Source organism: Macaca thibetana, chromosome 11, assembly GCF_024542745.1.
Source record: "Macaca thibetana thibetana isolate TM-01 chromosome 11, ASM2454274v1, whole genome shotgun sequence".
In the NCBI taxonomy this organism is placed as follows: domain Eukaryota; kingdom Metazoa; phylum Chordata; class Mammalia; order Primates; family Cercopithecidae; genus Macaca; species Macaca thibetana.
The window spans coordinates 9,410,587-9,429,144 of NC_065588.1; the positions used below are offsets into that span (position 1 = coordinate 9,410,587).

Consider the following 18,558-nt stretch of genomic DNA (forward strand, 5'->3'; position numbering starts at 1 on the left):
ACATATACTCTGTACTTACTTTTAAAAGCTTTTTTATATAATAATTATTTTAATGTTTCCAACAATCCTTTGAGGTGGATGCTATTTTTAACCTCCATTTTATAGATGAGGGAAATGGGGGACAGAAAGATGAGTAACTCGTCCAAACTCATACAGCTACTGAGTAGCAGAGTTAGACTATATCTATGCTGTGTTTTGGATAATAATTAAAATGATCTGATTTCAGCCTTAAGCAACTGATAAAATTACTATAATGTCAGAACTTCAGGAATCAAGGTAAATACCATAAATACAATGAATAAATTATAAGAGAAATTGTAGAATCTAAATCCAAGATAAAACGACTTGGTAAGAGGCTTGGTTAAAGACTTAACTTGACCTAATAATCCCACTTCAAGAAATATTTCCAGAAGATATACCTGTCCAAGTACAAAGTCATATATACACATTATTAATTTCAAAGTCATATGTAATGGTCAAAGAGGGAACTACTGCCAACTGTCCAGAAACATTTGACATATTGAGTATACTCTGGTATATTGGACTATACAGTATGGCAATGCCAGCTAATAAAGGTAGAAGGTGTGATAGAATTAGAAAATCACCACTTTGTAGTTCTTAATGAAATGGTTGATCAGGTAAAGATCATCAATGCGTGTTAAGACTTTTAGGTAAAAATTGATGATGAACTCAACATCTTTACGATCCCAATGTAATATTTTGAATGTTAATTGTTGGTGCAAAGAAGAAAAAAGCAGCAACATTATTGGGGAAGTATGGCTATCACCACCTTTAATCCAGTGATCAAACTTCACATCACTAATGATGATGTGCCTCTAGATGTGATACAATATAAATATAGATCCAACTTTTAGTTACAGAAGGCACAGAATGAGACAACAAATTAAATGACAGCAGAAGAAAACAATCTGGTAAATTCAGAATTAGGGAAATTCTACACCACAACTGGCCTGATCTCTTGCACAAATTAATGTCACAAAAAATACAAAAAACTTGATAGATCTGTTAGGTTAAAAGAGACTTAAGAAGCATAACAAACAGCTGCAAAGTATGGTCTTTGATTGAATCCTGATTTGAAAAACAACCATAAAGTATATTTGGGGATAGAGGTTTGATAATTAAATTATATCATAATACAAACTATTGTTATTTATTTATTTATTTATTTTTTGAAATGGAGTCTCACTCTGTTGCCCAGGTTGGAGTGCAGTGGCATGTTCTTGGCCCATTGCAACCTCTGTCTCCTGGGTTCAAGCAATTAATTCTCCTGCCTCAGCCTCCCGAGTAGCTGGGATTACGGGCACACACAACCACTCCTGGCTAATTTTTTGTATGTTTAGTAGAAATGGGGTTTCACCATGCTGTCCAGGCTGGTCTCGAACTCCTGACCTCAAGTGATCCGCCTGCCTTGGCCTCCCAAAGTGCTGGGATTACAGGTGTGAGCCACTGCACCTGGCCAAGCTATTGTTAATGTGTGGTCACTCTGATAATGGCATTGCAGTTACATAATTGCATGTCCTTATTTATTTTTTGGAGATCCATATATATCATATTTAGGAGTGGCATGATAACTCTAATTTACTTTAGAATTCAGCGAAACAATGTGAAGCAAAAATGACCAAATGTGAACAAACTATTAAATCTAGTTATTCGTTCGTTATACTATTCTCTCTAGTTTCACTTAGATTATAAGTTTTGATAAGTTGGGGGGTAAAAAAGCCCAAAATTACCTGCACATAAACACAGCCATTGCCATTCACTTCCACCATATACTTTCCCTTAGTTGTTGGCAATGGAATTTGTTGTAGCAACAAACGGTTCTTATCATTCACTTGGAAGGCTGTATTGAATCCTTGGTCAGAGAAAATTTGCACTGAATTTTGTCTATTCTTAGAGAAAGTGAGCCTCTGGAATAGCGTCAGAGCTTGGAGAGCCACAATGGTATCCTAAAAGAAGAATGGCAAATTGTATTAAAGCATACCATGGGATTTAGCAATCAGTCAAATACAGCTGTGATTTATTTAAAAATAATTTAAAATGCGATTACATCTTTTTCCATGGATTTTACTTTGTTTTGTGAACTATACTGTCTTGGGTGCTGTATAATTTAAACAGACAAATGCGGTTTGTGGCAACATTTCTGTTCAAATCTTTAACACAAACAAAACATTGTTTAATAGAATAAAAATGTAAGAAAATGCCGAGAAAATTTTTTTTAAATGCCTATCAAATCAGGTTTTGTTTTACCAAACATCAAAGCATACAACGAGGCCAAAATATCAATGGAAAAACCAAAAAGACTAAAAAGATGACAAAATATATATGACTTTATATTTCAATAACAGTAGCATTTCAAATCATTGAGACAATTAATTATTACATAAATGACATCGAGAGAACTGGCTGGCCATTTAAAGTTAGGTCTCTACTGTAACTCTATCAAAATACATCCTATAAAATTACATCCCATAAAATTATATCCTATAAAATCAAAATATATCCTATAAAATGAATCATAATAGAAATACGATGAATTAATTCATATTACAGAAAAGTCTGATAATATATTTATATAATTTTTTGTGTTGAGTACTATTCTTAGTTTTAAAGTGAGAATCTTCAGTAGAATAATTATATTCAGTGAAAATGAAAAGAAAAGAATGTGTATTTTAAAGCATGATAAAAATTGGAAGAAAAACAGAAAGTTGACAAGGATGTTACATGCATTAGTAAGGTTAATATCTTTACTATATTCAGAAGTCTTACATATAATCAAGGAAAAGATTAATATCCCTATTAGGAAATATACAAATGATATGACCAGGAAATTTATAATATATGAAATAAAAGAGAACTTTAAAAAAATGAAAGCATATTCTATCTAAGTAGAAACCAGGGAGATTTATTTTTATACAGAATGTATTACTAATTTTATTGTATCAGATCAAGAGAAATGATTTTGAAATTATATAATGAAAGGTACACACTGCTGATGATAATGCAAATTGAGAACACCTTTTCTGATAAAATCATAGCTAATTTTATATAGAACATTTAGTAGGTTAGTACTTAAGTTTTTATTTTAAAAATTAAAGTAAAGCATATTTGAATAAGTATTTAGAGATTATTACTAGATAAAATGCTACATCTGTAAAAAACCTGAAAGACAGCAAATTGAAAAATGATAGCAAGTTCAATAGTGACAACAATTACATTTAATTGCATAAATGTAATATATAAATTTAAAGACCAATACCACCAACGCAAAGCAAGTGCTCAATTTTCTTGTGCATAGAAATTTTACAAAGATATAGAGTTACCTTTGTGGAGAAGAAACCTCCACGGGAATTTTGCTGCTTTGCCACCCAATGTACAATCTGAGATGCATAGGACAGTTCTTCTGAAGTCAGCTGTGGCTTGAAAAGAAGAGCCAATAGCCCATAACAGGTCATCTCTATATCTGCGGAGGAAGCCTGAGGGTAGTACAAAGATGACGATCCTTCCATAGAAAACCTCTCTTCCAGTTCCCAGTACACGGAGCCACCTGACCAAAAAGTGAAAGGAATTCAACAGTGTCTGTGTCAAAGCATGGCATATAACTGTGTGTGGTCAAATGGGTGGTATTTGAGGGAGTGCAAACCTTACAACTGGTAATAAAGAAACATGAGGGGATGATAATTATCCCACTGCCAATCATTCTACTTATCCAGCATGTTACTCCAGGAAGGGTCAAAAACACTCACCTACTCTTTTTGCTTTTTTGTTCAGCTCATTGAAGAAGAATTCCCTTTTGTCTTCATAGCCTACTAAACTGTAAGTGTAGGCTAAGAGAGCCTGCTCATAAGTAGTCATAGCTCTTTCCCTAGATACAGTCTCTAAGCACTGGAGACCCTTTTGAATAGCCATAAACTGCAAAGAATAAAAAAAAAAAAATCAAATGTGCACACAAAAACACATACAAAAACACAGATGTAGATACGATCATTGCTGGAAAAAAATTAGGAATGAATTTTGTTTGTGCTGAAACGTTCAAAGGGCAAATACAACATACTTATTTTAATTTCTACATAGTTCCATCTGCACAGTGTAATTTGACGATTCAGAAGAATATTGATTCAGTATTATTCAGCATATGTGGTAGCTACAAACATATAGTTCTACTTCCTATTACTATATTGTTGGCATAAAATGTTCTAAGTTCATAAGAAGCAAGTTAGTGGGATCACCAGTGGACTACATACCGAGACCGGGTGGTCAGCTTCAAGCAGAGCACCGATAACATATGCAGTTAGAGAGATTTCATTATCTTCTTTTCCCTGAATGAAACATAGGGGTAACATGTCAGTCTCATGGAATTCAGAGGAAGGGTATTTCTAAATCTAATATATTTGAAAACTCAGTTTGTTTGTTTTCTTTTCCTATATTTTTGGGAGGTGAAGTTTTCCATGTCCTCAAAAGATACTGTTTATAAAAGTAGGAAATAGAGAACAAACACATGAACATTTTATATAAATAGGAATATCACTTGTCAAAATAACTTACGGGCCTCAGAAGGCATTTAGAATCAAAGGAGGGAGAGAATGTTCTGCAAAGTTCTAATTTAATTCTCACCCTCATATTTACCCTAGAAATAATATAAAAAGTATCATGAAAAGAATGCATGCCATGATATTACTACGATTAAAAGAGTATAGTATAAAATAGAAATATTTTATAGTAGTATAATCAGTAGATCAATCAATAGAGCAGAAAGAAATCATATCAAGTATAGAAAACAATGTAACAAAGTTAGCCTCAAAAATCGGTAGAAACAGAAAGCATTAATTAACAAGAGGTGTCATGATAAGTGGTGAACTATTTGGAATATAGAAGTAAATTACATATAAATTACACAACATACTGAATAAATTCTAGTAGGTCAATAATATTAGCTATAAAGAAAATCAAACTAGCTCCAAAAGATTAAAAGACAGTTACAAATAAGAAAAAATAAACTAAAAATAATCATATGAAAAATATTTGACTTTTGAACCAATTGACCTATAAACAAAAATAGACATTAAGCACCATCTTTTTTCTTTTATATTTTCAAAGATTTTTGTTTTCATACTTATATTACTCAGAGTCAGCAGTAGTGCTATGAGTTAGATACTCTACATGTAAAAAGAATCAAAATTGGCACAATTTTACTAAAAATCAATCTGGTAACGTTTTATCAGAACCTTAAAAAATTACACTTTTAGATAGCTACCCTAATTCAATAATGAACTAGGGGCCTATTTACATATAAGAATGTTAACAAAACATTATTTTGAGTTTATTAAGCATTACTGAAACCTCAAGAAAGATTTTGGTTTATTCATATGATGATGTATAGAGAACTATTAATTTTATGTTTTTAAGTTATTCTAATGACACGGCAGAGTTATTATAAATAATGTTAGGTTTCAAAAAGGGAAGACTAAAAATCCATGCAGGATAATCTCAATTATATTTATAAAGCATAAGTAAAAAGACTGAAGGAAAATATTGCCAAAACATTAATGGTGATTATTTCTGAATTGTTGACATATGAATAATATTTTGGTCAATATCTTATATGAAATCTCCGAGCTACTTTCAATAAATAAATACTACTATGATAATTATGAAGAAAACATAAGTTTTAAAACACTTAGAAATAAAAGGCATATTCATTATGAACACTTATCTCAGGGATATTAGCAAGTAAGAGCAAAACAAATTTAATTCTAATAATAAAACAATATTGATAAAGAATTTCTTAAATGATAAAGCACTAAGCTATTAAGAATTATCCAGGTTCTGTTACTTCTTTGTTTACACTTTTACTAATAATCCTGCTCTTGCACCCTGCCCCCAGTCACCACAGTTACTGTTAGAATCTTCTAGAGTTTTTAACCTGACTGAAGGAAAGAAAATGTTCCATTTGCTATAAAGAAACGTTTTATTGGTTTTCAAGATAATTAGTTTATGCTAGTAGAAATTCCTGTTCAACAATTTTTACCAATTTCTTCAGTGTACTTTGGGATTCACTAAACAATTATAATGAAAGAATAGAAAACTGTAAGGTAGAATCTCATCAGTACCTTCAAAGCATTGTTGAAGACTTTGCCAAAATTTAGGAAGCAGCCATCTGGTTTCTGAATATTTAAGAGCCAAATAAGCGTTTGGGATTGAACTTTGTCATCGATATAAATGTAACGTTTAGCCTGTGCAAATGACTTGTAAACAAATGCAGTGAGCCTGGAAAAAAAAGATATACAGTGCATATTATAACAACCATTGAGAGGCAGGTGAATTCTCATTAAAATATGTGACTTGCTTCTGGCCAGGCATGGTGGCTCACGCTTGTAATCCCAGCACTTTGGGAGGCCGAGGCGGGTGGATCACAAGGTCAGGAGTTCGAGACCAGGTTGGCCAATATGGTGAAACCCCCTCTCCACTAAAAGTATGAAAATTAGCCGGGTGTGGTCGTGGGCACCTGTAGTTTCAGTTACTTGGGAGGCTGAGGCAGGAGAGTCGGTTGAACCTGGGAGGCAGAGGTTGCAGTGAGCCGAAATCATACCACTGCATTCCAGCCCGGGCAACAGAGCGAGACTCCATCTCAAAAAAAAAAAAAAAGAAAGAAAGAAAAAGAAAGAAAAAAAGTGTAACTTGCTTCAATTATGTTTTTAGTTTCACATCCTGAAAATTTCTTTCTCAAATTCTAGCCGAACGTGTCCACCCACCCATCTCTTTGGCTTAAGGGATGATTTAAGTTATTCTAATGACATGGCAAAGTTATTACAAATAATGTTAGGTTTCAAGAAAGGAAGACTAACCTCTCATACAGGATAATCTCAATTATGTTTATAAAGCATAGGAGAAAAAGACTGAAGGAAAATATTGCCAAAACATTAATGGAGATTATTTATGAGTTGCTCAGATAAGAATAATATTTTTATTAATTTGCATGTTACTGATTTGCTTAATTTGCATATTACTGATTTGGTAATAATTTATATGTTGCTGGTTAATAACTTAAATCAAGTCTCCATCCATTTGACTTAAATCCTCTCTTCCTCCTTCTCTGAATTCATCATTCATGCCCTCAATGAAGAGTCACCTTCTCTATAACATCTTCCCAGATTCTTTTATCTCTACCCCAAGCAAAACTAGAATTCCTGCACTTGTCCCCTCTTAACACCTAAGAGCTTATTGGGAAATTATAGGATGTTGTAACTAGAAAAATATCTTAAGAGGCCAAGATGAGGCATGTGTGCCTTATTATCATTTCATGATAACCTGAGGTGTACAGGGTTTAAATGGTTCATCCAAAACGAGCTGTAGTTTATACTTAGTTAACTTCTCCCTTGTAGACTGGCATTCCTAACAGGTAAACACGGTCGGATTCATCCATGTGTGTAATATGCATTGCATTTGGTCCAAACACGTCATCACACAATTGCTGGAAAAGTTGCCATGCCTATATACTTCCATAGGATCATGTGCATATTTTTATTACAGCTTTTATCACGTTGTGTTTTAATTTTTTTTCTTAGTTGCCTTTTCCCACTATACTCCACACTTCTCAGAGTCAAGGGTCATGTACTATCAAGAGGCAAAATAATGTAGTGAGTGAAGGTTCACATTCTGGAACAGACATTCAAGTTCTGCCACAATATTGGCAATGTGAACTTGCACAAATTATTTAACCTCTCGGTGGGTTGTGGGCAGAATTGTGTTGCCTCCTCATTCAAATTCAAATGTTGAACCCCTATACCTCAGTACCGGAGAATTTGACTTGTTTTTAAAGATAGGGTCTTCAAAGAGGTAAGTTAAAATGATGTCATTTGAGTAGACTCTAATCCAATACGACAATATGACTGGTGTCCTCATAAGAAGAGGAAATTTGGACACAGATATGCACTGAGATAAGACCATGAGAAGACGGGGAGAAGACAGCCATGTCCAAGCCCAGAAGACAGGTTCAAAAAAATGTCAACGTTATTAACACCTGAGTCATGGACTTCTGGCTCCCGGAATCATAAGAAGACAAATTTCTGTTGTTTACGCCATCTAGTCTGTGGTGCTTTTTTATGGTACCTAGCAAAATAATACATTGTGTTTCTGTTTCTTTATATGTAAAATGGGTGTCATGATGCTATCTGCCTCACTGGGTAATTATGGAGATTTACTACCCTCAATTAGAAAAGAAATAATAGTGATTATTATAGCGAGCATCTGTCTTTTTGTACCTCAAGGATGTATTACTGTTCCCAGGACATAGCAGCTAGGGGTGAATATGTATTTGTAAATAAAAGTTAATAATATAGGGAATAAATTTTAAAATTTAACTTGCATCTCATTAATCACCCTGTCTTTTAGGCATTATAGTAATAATGCAATCTTTGCTTAAATTATTTTGGTTTTAGTGCTTATTTCCCCATTTGTCGCAACCAGGATTCTGCTCCAATATAGGTTTTTAAAGTCTCATTAGGAGGATTCATAATTACACAGCACAATTTCTGAGCGGCACTATCAGTTATCATAAACAATCTTGAGACTATCTTTAGGTTAGGTTGGGATATTATTGTTTCAATGGAATAATTTGCTTCTATAATAATTGTAGTTTCATACCTTTTATCCTGCTCTATTGAGTTACTTTGTCTAGTAATTTGCTTATGTATCATGTATAATTTTTTTGTAAGTAAAAGATAGAAATACCATAAGTCTTTAACCCAAGAGCCCAGGAATCCTATTAAAAGAATGTGTATATGTGTGTGGAAGTTTGTATATTTATAGTTTGTGGGGGAAGATCCATAGTTTTTATAAAATTCTCAAAAATCCCTTGAAAAAAATAAGTAGATTAGAAGTAATTAGAAACATCTAGTTAAACTGATGTAAATAACAAAACTTCAAACCATGTGTGTCCATGTTCATCTTTATGTCCAAAGGTACTATATGATCCATCAAAGTGTTTATAAGACAGCTGTCTCTGATAACCTGAAACAGGAAGAGATATTATTTTTCAAATTAAAATGGATGATCCAGAAGAAAAGTTGGATAAGTTGAATATTTGTGTTAGTTATAAATGGATGTATACATACAGACAAATACATTCACGTACTTAACAAGCAAAATAGCCGGGATTCAGGGATTTAACTGAGAGAAGCAAAATAAGGCTTCCAAATGCTTTACCTGTGGTCAGGTATCCAATAATCTTGGATTTGATCTTTTCGGTCAGTTGTTGAGTCTGACTCAGATAGTCCAAGATGTAAATATTGGGAGTGAATAGGGCCATATTCTGCTCTCCACAACCAAAAGGCAGGTGAAGAAGATTCTGTAAGTTTTGCATGGCAGAACCGAGAATGTCTCCTGAAAAATCAATCAAGTCAATATGAAGGACTTTGTAAAAATTGATAAGATGAAGAATATTAGTTTGTATTCAACATCTCTATGTCATAGATACCGGAAATAATTATTTTAACTATTATCTGGATCTTATTTTCTCTTCCATTTGTTGGACCCACACTATAGAATTAGCAAGACAACTCAGGGCCTTGTTTTCAGAACCATGGTGGAGATATGTTATCCAAAGCAGCACAGCCAAGAGCAGAAGAACCCAAGTTTGTGGGAATCAAAATTTCTGGAGAGCTCCCAGGGTGAAGTAGAAAACTCCAGGTCAATCATCATTTCAAAAACAACAGGATTTGGGCCCAAAATAAACCTTTGTAAAATGCTTGCCATTTATCAGATGCTGTTCTGAACACTCTGCTCATGCTCATTCATTCAATGCTTATAATAATAACACGAATGGGTATTATTTTTTTCATTTATAATGAAATTGAGGCACACAGAGGCTGAAAATTTTCCCAGCATCATCCGGAAAAGACACAGCGGAGTCAGGAATTCAGCATACAAAATAGTGCTTCAGAGTGCCTGGACTTGGACACTTCCCTACACACTTTCTACCAATATCTAATAGTTGTGTAGCATTTACTACATGTCTCGAGATGTCTAAGCATCTTAACTCATTTAATTTTTATAACAATCCTATGAAATAAGTAACACTATTATCTTTAGGTAAGGGATGAAGAAATGAGACACAGAGAGGTTCAGCAATTTTCCCAAAGTGACACAGCAAGTGGTAAAAATGGGATTCAAACCCAAGGCAGCCTTCTGGGAAAGTCAGTTCTCTTATCCACTATGCTTTGCCACTGTAAAGAACTTCTACAGTCCGAAGACTGAAATTATATCAGGAATCTTTTTGAATCACAAGGGCATGAAACTAGAAATAAATAACAGGACAAAAATTCACAAATATGTAGAAATTGAACACATGCCTGAATACCCACTGGGTCAAGGAAGAAATCAAAAGGGAAATAAAAAAATACCTTGAGACAAAAGAAAATGGAAACACAACATACTAAATCTTATGGGATACAGCAGAAGCAGTTTGGAGAGGTAAATGTATATTCATAAACTGCTATATCATAAAAGAAGAAAGATCACAAATAAATGATCTAATGTTACATTTTAAGGAATCAGAAAAAGAACAAACTAAGCCCAAAGGTAGCAAAAGAAAGGGAATAACAAAGATTAGAACAGGAATAAATGAAGTAGAGACTAGAAAAACAATCAATGAAACTAGTTTGTTGAAAACATAAATGAAATCGACAAACCATTACCTAAGATAAAAAGAGCGAAGACTCAAATAAACAGGACCATAAATGAAGGATGAGATATTAGAACTTATACCACAGGGATACAAAGGATCATATAAAACTACTATGAAGCATTATATGCCAGTAAACTGATAATCTAGAAGTAAATACATTCATGCACACACATAACCTGCTAAGACCGAATCATAAATAAACAGTCTGAGAAGACTAATAGTGAGTAAGGAGATTTAATCAATATCACAGGTCTCCCATCAAATAAAAGTCCCAGACTGGATGGCTTCCCTGATGAATTCTCCCAAATATTTAAAGAACTAACATCAGTTCTTACCAGACTCTTCCAAGAAATCAAAGTGGAAGTAATACTTCCAAATTCATGTTACAAGTCTAGTATTACCCTGATACCAAAGCCAGACAAGGACATTACAAGAAAAGAAAACTACAGACCAAGATCCCTGATGCATATAAACCCCAAAAATCCTCAACAAAACACTAACTAGCTAATTGAATTCAATGGCTCACTAAATAGATGGAAACTGAGCCATTTGCTATTAAGAGAGCCTAAAAATAAGAAGGGTTTAGAATGATGGTGCTGGATATAATGGTGTAGCGTCTGTGACTTGTATTTGTTGGATATCATTTTGGTAATGAGACTTACTTGCTCAAAGCCAAAAGCTCAAGTAAGTGCAGGTCTTCTTTGGTTTTGATACTGGAGGATGTTCTGGATATAAGCTGAGTGTTCTTCCCCTCCCTGTTAGTATTTTTCTGGTCTATACTTCTTCTACTGCAACAATGCAAGATATAACCATAATGCCACAGAGAGTGCAGAATTCCTTCTACTGTACAGTATTCTTTAGATGTTCCTCTTAAGTCTTTAATCTGGGCCGTATATAGGTGATGACTAGAAGGTAGGGGCTAAACAGTCCAGAATTGTTTTTTGAAAAGATAGAAATAAATCATGGAGGTAACTATCTTTGAAATCTGGAATGAGCAAGAAAGCAATTTGCCCTTTTTAACATGGGAACAATGACAGGAATATATTCTATTTAATTTTGGCATACATTTTATGTTTCTATATCTAAACACGTCTTACAGTTATTCTTATTACCCTTAAGCTTTTCCAGTTGTTGGCGCATTACTGGGGTTCTAGGTTTACAGGGCCTGTAAGTTACGAGTAGGACACTTTGCCCAGCTTTGGTCATTGTCCCACAGGGACCACTGCCTTTGTGTGGAATGCTGTTTGCTCCTACCTGAGTGTTGTAATTTCAGGGCAAAAGAAGTGAAATATCAATGTTAACCAGTTCAGCACACTGTACTCTAAAAATCACTGGTTTGTGAGAAAACATAAAGTTTTTCCTTACTGAGGTAGCCTTAAATGAGACATGAGCCAGAAGTGCTAATGACGGGAGTAAATTTTTATGTGTCAGATGAAATGGCCTTTAAGAAAGGAAAGTGAGTGTGTCATATATAACAACTTAGTCATATATACCAACCTCAATTATAAAATTCTTAGGCTAGAAATGCAGTCTAAAACAGATGACAAAATAGAACCATGGCAGAAATAGGTATAATTTTTCTCTTCTTTCCAAGCCTGTGTAATTATAGTGCTTTGCAGACTTACCAAGGACAGACCAATAAGCTCTAGGTGAATCTTTTACAAGATTATCTGGTAAAGTTAGCACTACTGGTTGAGATACTGTGGATCCTAGGAAACAGTAAAGTGAAATTATTAATTCAGATCTCTCATTTATTTTAAAAACCATGATTTGACTTTGAATATAAGTTATCTTCTTGATTGTTAAATCACTTAATGTCTACTTATTGACTATTCCCAACTCTGAAATAATCAGAAAAAAGGTCAAAGAGATTCCTATAATTATAACTAATCATATTCACATAAACTCTTCACAATCAGTTACAATTTAACATATAATGAAACCTTAACTTTGGTGAGTACATTCCAATTTACTTTTGCACCTATGATTTAATTGGATTTTCACAAAACAACTTATAGGATGAATAGACTAGATGTTTTTCCTGCCTTGGTATAGAAGAGTATGCTTAGGCCAAAAGAAAATAAATTTGGAACATCTCCTAATTGTAAGTGATAAAACACTGAATCTGAACCCACACTTTTTGAATTGGGTTGAACATAATTTTCATACTGGTATTAAAAATACTCCACTACCTGTGTATGCTCCTTAAGGTGACAAAATATTGGAATATAAAATGAGATCTCTGGCTACTATTAACTCCAGGGGCCTCTAATATTTCTAACATTCAAACAAACAAATAAATGGTGGCAAAAGCAAAATAAATTAGATAATAGAAAGAAATCCAGTTGCAGTCTGGTACTATTTATAGGGCAATTAATTGTTGCAGTGTTGGAAACAAATATTTTTAAGCAATAGATGTGAGACAAAGCCCAGATAGGTAATGGACTTCAGAAGATGTGGTAATCAGAAAAAAAGACTTGTCAGAATTTGGTTCAGAGGTGGGAGGATAAAATAAATGACATACATTAGGTAGAGAAAATTCTTCTCTGGTTGGGTGCTTTGGACAGAACTTTTAGAGTCATAGTTACTATTTTTAATGACAAAATTAAGGCTTTGATGGGTAGAAATTAAATGGTAGAGATAAGGGTTAAAGTCACGGATACTTGAATTTCTGAACTAGGGAACAGTCAATAAGGAAGAACTAAAAGTTTAAAATTTGCTTTGGCTTGGGAAATTATTAAGTTTTATTACTTGAAAGTAATTTAATCTTTCCCAGTAGCCATGTTCTGAGAAGATAAATAATAAAACCCTTCATTCTAAAACAAAGACAAATAAAAGTTTCATTCAATATTGCCATGTCAGCAGAAACATGTAAAGATATCTACTTGCCATTTGTACAAATAAGTGAGCCCTGTGTCATCTCCTTTTCAATACCTTCAGGCTAATTGTTGGAAGAAGAAAAGAAAGTAGTCATGATTAATTTCATAATCAACAATATTCTGAATATTCAGCTTATTCATAAATTAATAATAATGCCTAAATAGAACAAATCACCTTCAAAATTTATTCCAGATAGTGCATCTATGAATTATTAAGCCCAAGATAATGCGGAGATGACCCATTTGATTTTGCATGCTATACAATAAGCTGTGTTACCAAAATGAAAATCAAGGATTTTCATAAAGATCCTTCAAGCTTCAAAATTCTTTCCCTCTATTGCAAGACTATTATACAGTTGACTTTAAATATTCTTTGCATAAGTGGATGAGATGTGTACCTCTGGCCTTCTTTTCCAAATATTTGATTGAAATACTGTGTTTTATCTTTGGATAAGTGGTTCACTCCTCTTTCCATGGGTTCTGAAAGCTATACTTTATGCTTCTTAATGGAGATAAATCTTTGAAATACACACAGATTGTTTTCCTCAAGGCCCAAAAGTTTTACTTCGAAGTCATACCTCTACCAGCAAGGGTTTGATCAGTGTATCCCTCCAGCCAATGTCTGGAGCTGTAGATGACCCATTCCCGCAGCCACTATTTTGCAGGGTTTCAGCAGTGACAGTGAGGTTGACTGTACCTTAAGTGGCATAAAATGTAAATGGCAGTTATTTGAATGAAGATATAAGGAGGCAGAAATCATTTTGAACTCTATGTTGAGGTAAATTGTTAAAATAATTGAAATTTGACAGGGGAGAGAATAAAATATGACCTGGAAAATAAACACTCTTGAAGTCAAGACTTGATTCCAACTCCCCACCCCTGTCCTCAGGCATACTGGTCTTGGGTTGTGAAAGAGAATACCATCATAAGGAATGGAAGAATGGATAAGCGGTGCTGGTAAGTAATGGGTAAATTGCCTATCATAGACAAAGAGTCTAACATGAGCTCTTAGGGGGATTTACAAAGGGATGTGAAAACATATAATAACTGTAAATCTTACCCAGTGTTTGGGGGGTAACCAGCCAAGTAAAGGATTTTTTCTCATTGCCACATATACAAATATTTTCATGTTCAGTTGAGAGAAGTCTGGCTTGGTAAACACTAGATGCTTTCAGTACAGTATTAACCTGTGAGGGCCCGATAAGGAAAGATAGAGAAAAAGTATTTAATCTTTTCCATACATAAACATAGCATAGTCACACAAGTCTGAGAAGTTAGAAAGGAAGTTCCCCACCTTTCATATTTTCTGCTGTGGAAAGAATGGTTCCCAAACCACAAGACCTTCAAAGTCTTACAACAGAGTTATAATTTGACCTTTGGCACTTAGTGACTAATTACTCTGAAAAACCAGTATTTAGGTCTTATATAATAATGCATTACTTCACAGAACTGCAGCGGAATAAGCAGATGTTTTGGCCAATTTGGGTTGACCAAGTTATCATAAGCTCTTGGGAGTCTGTTTTCTTTTTCTTTTCTGTAAATTGAGGACATTGTCATCTACAGTTCACAGCCATGTGTGCTATGGCAAATAGCAGATACAAAGCATCTAGAAGACTGCATCACAACTCAGGCTCACAAATAAAAACTTTACTAACAAGGAAGCAAAAACACACTTTCCTGAATATGAAAAAAATGTACTTATATTTTTTCCTAAAAAATAGCTTCCTAACAAACTGAATAGTTCGACCTGCTTGATTTTTTTTTTTTTAAGTAAACAGTATCACTTAAAGTAAAATCTGTTGATTAGGTTTGTTACCTGGCACTTTGGACATGTCATTTTGTCACTATTCTCTACTGGTGTTCACCAAATAATTGGATGTCAACAAAAGGTTGGGTTTGGGGATCATACCATATTGCAAACCATTGAAAGAGATGAGCTAATGCAAAAAACAAAGGCCACATTATTATTATAGATCTAGTTGAAGTTTGTTATTTTGGTAAAAGTTAAAGAGATGGGAAGCAAATGTGAATGCCTATTATTTGCAGTGTATTGTGTAAGGCTTGTGGTTTATATTATCTCATTCAATTCTCATAAGGACGCAGCCAAATATGTATTACTAACAGCATTTTACACCAGATACACTGAGGCTGATGGAGATCAGTACCTTGTTCAAAGCAACAGAACTAGACAGTGTAAAAACCAAGATATAAACCCACATAGAAATGGTGTGTGTGTTTTATCTATTGTGAAATTGCTGGGGTTTTTTTCCATAGCTATTGGGTCAGTTCTCAAGAGCCTATGAAACCCCTAAGCTGTCGTGTATTTTGCATATCCTCATGTATCCCAAAGGTAAACAAACTTAAAATCTAATCTGATAGTAGCGTAATTATTCACAAGTCCTTTGGCTTCAAAAGGGTCTTACACATAAAATTATTGAATAGTTGAAGAATCAAAAGTTCTAGGGATCTCTTCAATCATTTCCACCCACTCTCCCCTCACACACAATAATAAAAAGTAGCATACACCATAGAGCTTAAGTTCTTTTATGTTCAGCCAGCCACCTAGATATAATAATTTAGACATCTAAATCACACATTGAGCGGTTGGTAGAGCTTGTTAATGTTTTTTAAAAACTTAGGAAGGAAAGACAAGTTCTTACCAAGTTCTGATCATCAGGCAACTGATATTTGAAGATAATTTACATAGGGAAGAACTTGCTATTTTACTAAGAAGAGCTGGTACCTGAATACAGCTCTTGAGATAGTTGAAGACATTGGCCTTCAGAGTGAATGCTTCTCCTCGAACCACCGAATAGGGCAAAGTGAGATCCACAAAGAAGGGCTGAAAAGCTGTCATGGAGACAGTTGGGGAGAGGCCAAATCCAGCTTTGTCATTCATGCAGAATCCACTGGCCTTCCATTGTGTAATTGTATCTGGAACAGTAAGCCTAAGGTTGGCTGCACCTGAGGAGCTAATAAAAGAAGAGATAGCATACAGATTCAGAGAGAAGCTGTCACGGTATAACGCAAGTATAATTGGATCATTCCACTTCCTTGGAGCTCTACATTTCCTCCTTTGATGGTTCAATGGTCTGCTAAACTACAATAGGCAAATTCTCTCTTTTTTTTTTTATCCCATTCTTCCTCTGTTTTGCTCCATATCATACCTTATCTGTAAAGAAGTTTAACATTAAGCTTTTGTGTCCAGTGCATTAGCTTTCCTTACCTTTGAGTCATCTTTGACTCTACTGTTTCTTAATTGTGAGAGCTCATCTTTTAATTCTATTTTAAATTTTATGATACTACGTATTTTCTTATAAACACTGAACAATTATGAACCATTAAAATACTCCATATGGGCATTAATCTTTTACTTTCTTATAAAACACTGAGAAAGATACTTTCATCTCTGTGCATTTCTGTCTTTCGTTATCAGTAGACACTATGAGTGGTCTTTAGCACCAAAATATTTGGAAATGTTTGAACGGGAGACATGAATTAATGACTCATTTAATTTACTCAGAATATCTAAATTGGCAATTTGTTTAACTTTAGTTTACTTATAAGTCGTTGCTATCACATTTATCCAACTTTACTGATAAGTATAAAACATGAGCCATATAATACGGTTTTTAAGTTTAAAGTGTGCACATTAGCCTTATACTTGAAATTTTTATGGCACCTTAGAAATTTATTTTTTTCCAATCTCCTTTCCTCCTCTTCTTCCTTCCGTTTATTATTTCCTTTTTTCTTCCTCTTTTACATTTTCTTTTCTCCTCTTTCTCCTTTCTCCCTTACCTCCATATGTATTTGTTGAGTATCATGTTCATTATGTCATACAAAAAAAATTTCAGTGTGCTTTATAGTCTCCCGTACAACTTTCCTTCCAACAACATCCAAGTTCTTATAAAAAAAAGTGATAAAACATAATAGAGTAAGAAAAAGAAATAGGGAAAAAATAAAAGGAGAAAGTGAAAGGAAGAAAAAAGAGAAGTTAGAATCCTATCACAGGCTCTGCAGAATTTTTGACACACTCTTAGTTTTCAGTCTTGGGGACATGTTTATTTCCGTAAGGCTGGCAAATATGAATGTTGTCTTTCGTTCAGATAAAAAGAAAAATTAAATGAAGAAAAATGCAATTAAAAATACTCACTCAGTTGTAATAAGATTCCAAACCCAAGTTTCAGGAAATGATTTTCTCAGAGTTTCACCATGAAATTCACTCTTGAGGTCTGAACCTGTATAAGCCTCTGATTGAATATAAAGAAATATCTATAAGAATGTTATCACCACAAAAAAATGATAAGTTTTTGAACTAATGGAAATGCTAACTAATGATGTGATCATTACACAGTACTTAAATGTATTGAAACATCATAGTATACCTCATAAATATATACAGTTATCTATCAATTAAAACTAAAATAAAACTTTAAAATAAAAAAGTAAAATTTTATCTGAAGAAAGGCAAAGTAACATAAAAAATAATTAGTTATTTCATATCTAAAAAGTCAGATTTAACTTCTTAGCATTATGTTTTGAGGACAAGATTTAGTAATAATAGTAGCCATCATTTACTACTGATGACTGAGAAATTACTGCTATTTCTCAGTCATGATCGAAAATGCCTTTTACATATATAAACTCATTCAATCTTCATAATAAACTTCAACAAAACTTTGTCTATTTAGGTATGTCTTATGTTTGGTGAATAATATATGAATATTTCACAGATGTTTATTAAAAATTAAGATATTATAAATTATTCATCCCTGAAATAATCTATCAGTGATATTTTGTTATATTGTACCTAAAAATACATTACATGAGTAATATGAAAATACACTACCCTATAAAATAATTAAAAGATTAAAAATAGGCCGGGCGTGGTGGCTCACACCTGTAATCCCAGCACTTTGGGAGGCTGAGACGGGCGGATCACGAGGTCAGGAGATCAAGACCATCCTGGCTAACACA

At 33.7% G+C, this 18,558-nt stretch overlaps 1 protein-coding gene across 1 annotated transcript in view; it reads right to left on the minus strand.

Moving 5' to 3' along the window:
• The window catches only part of LOC126930039 (ovostatin-like), a 79,667-nt gene that overhangs the window by 6,123 nt on the left and 54,986 nt on the right, over positions 1-18,558 (minus strand). The window contains exons 17-29 of the mRNA XM_050746639.1: positions 17,735-17,831; positions 16,325-16,553; positions 14,642-14,768; positions 14,160-14,278; positions 13,592-13,643; positions 12,328-12,411; positions 9,223-9,399; positions 8,946-9,027; positions 6,129-6,285; positions 4,263-4,337; positions 3,765-3,930; positions 3,342-3,565; positions 1,752-1,967 (exon numbers count right to left, since the gene is read on the minus strand). Coding sequence (XP_050602596.1) covers positions 1,752-1,967; positions 3,342-3,565; positions 3,765-3,930; positions 4,263-4,337; positions 6,129-6,285; positions 8,946-9,027; positions 9,223-9,399; positions 12,328-12,411; positions 13,592-13,643; positions 14,160-14,278; positions 14,642-14,768; positions 16,325-16,553; positions 17,735-17,831 — 1,805 coding nt within the window. The remainder of the gene's footprint in view (positions 1-1,751; positions 1,968-3,341; positions 3,566-3,764; positions 3,931-4,262; positions 4,338-6,128; positions 6,286-8,945; positions 9,028-9,222; positions 9,400-12,327; positions 12,412-13,591; positions 13,644-14,159; positions 14,279-14,641; positions 14,769-16,324; positions 16,554-17,734; positions 17,832-18,558) is intronic.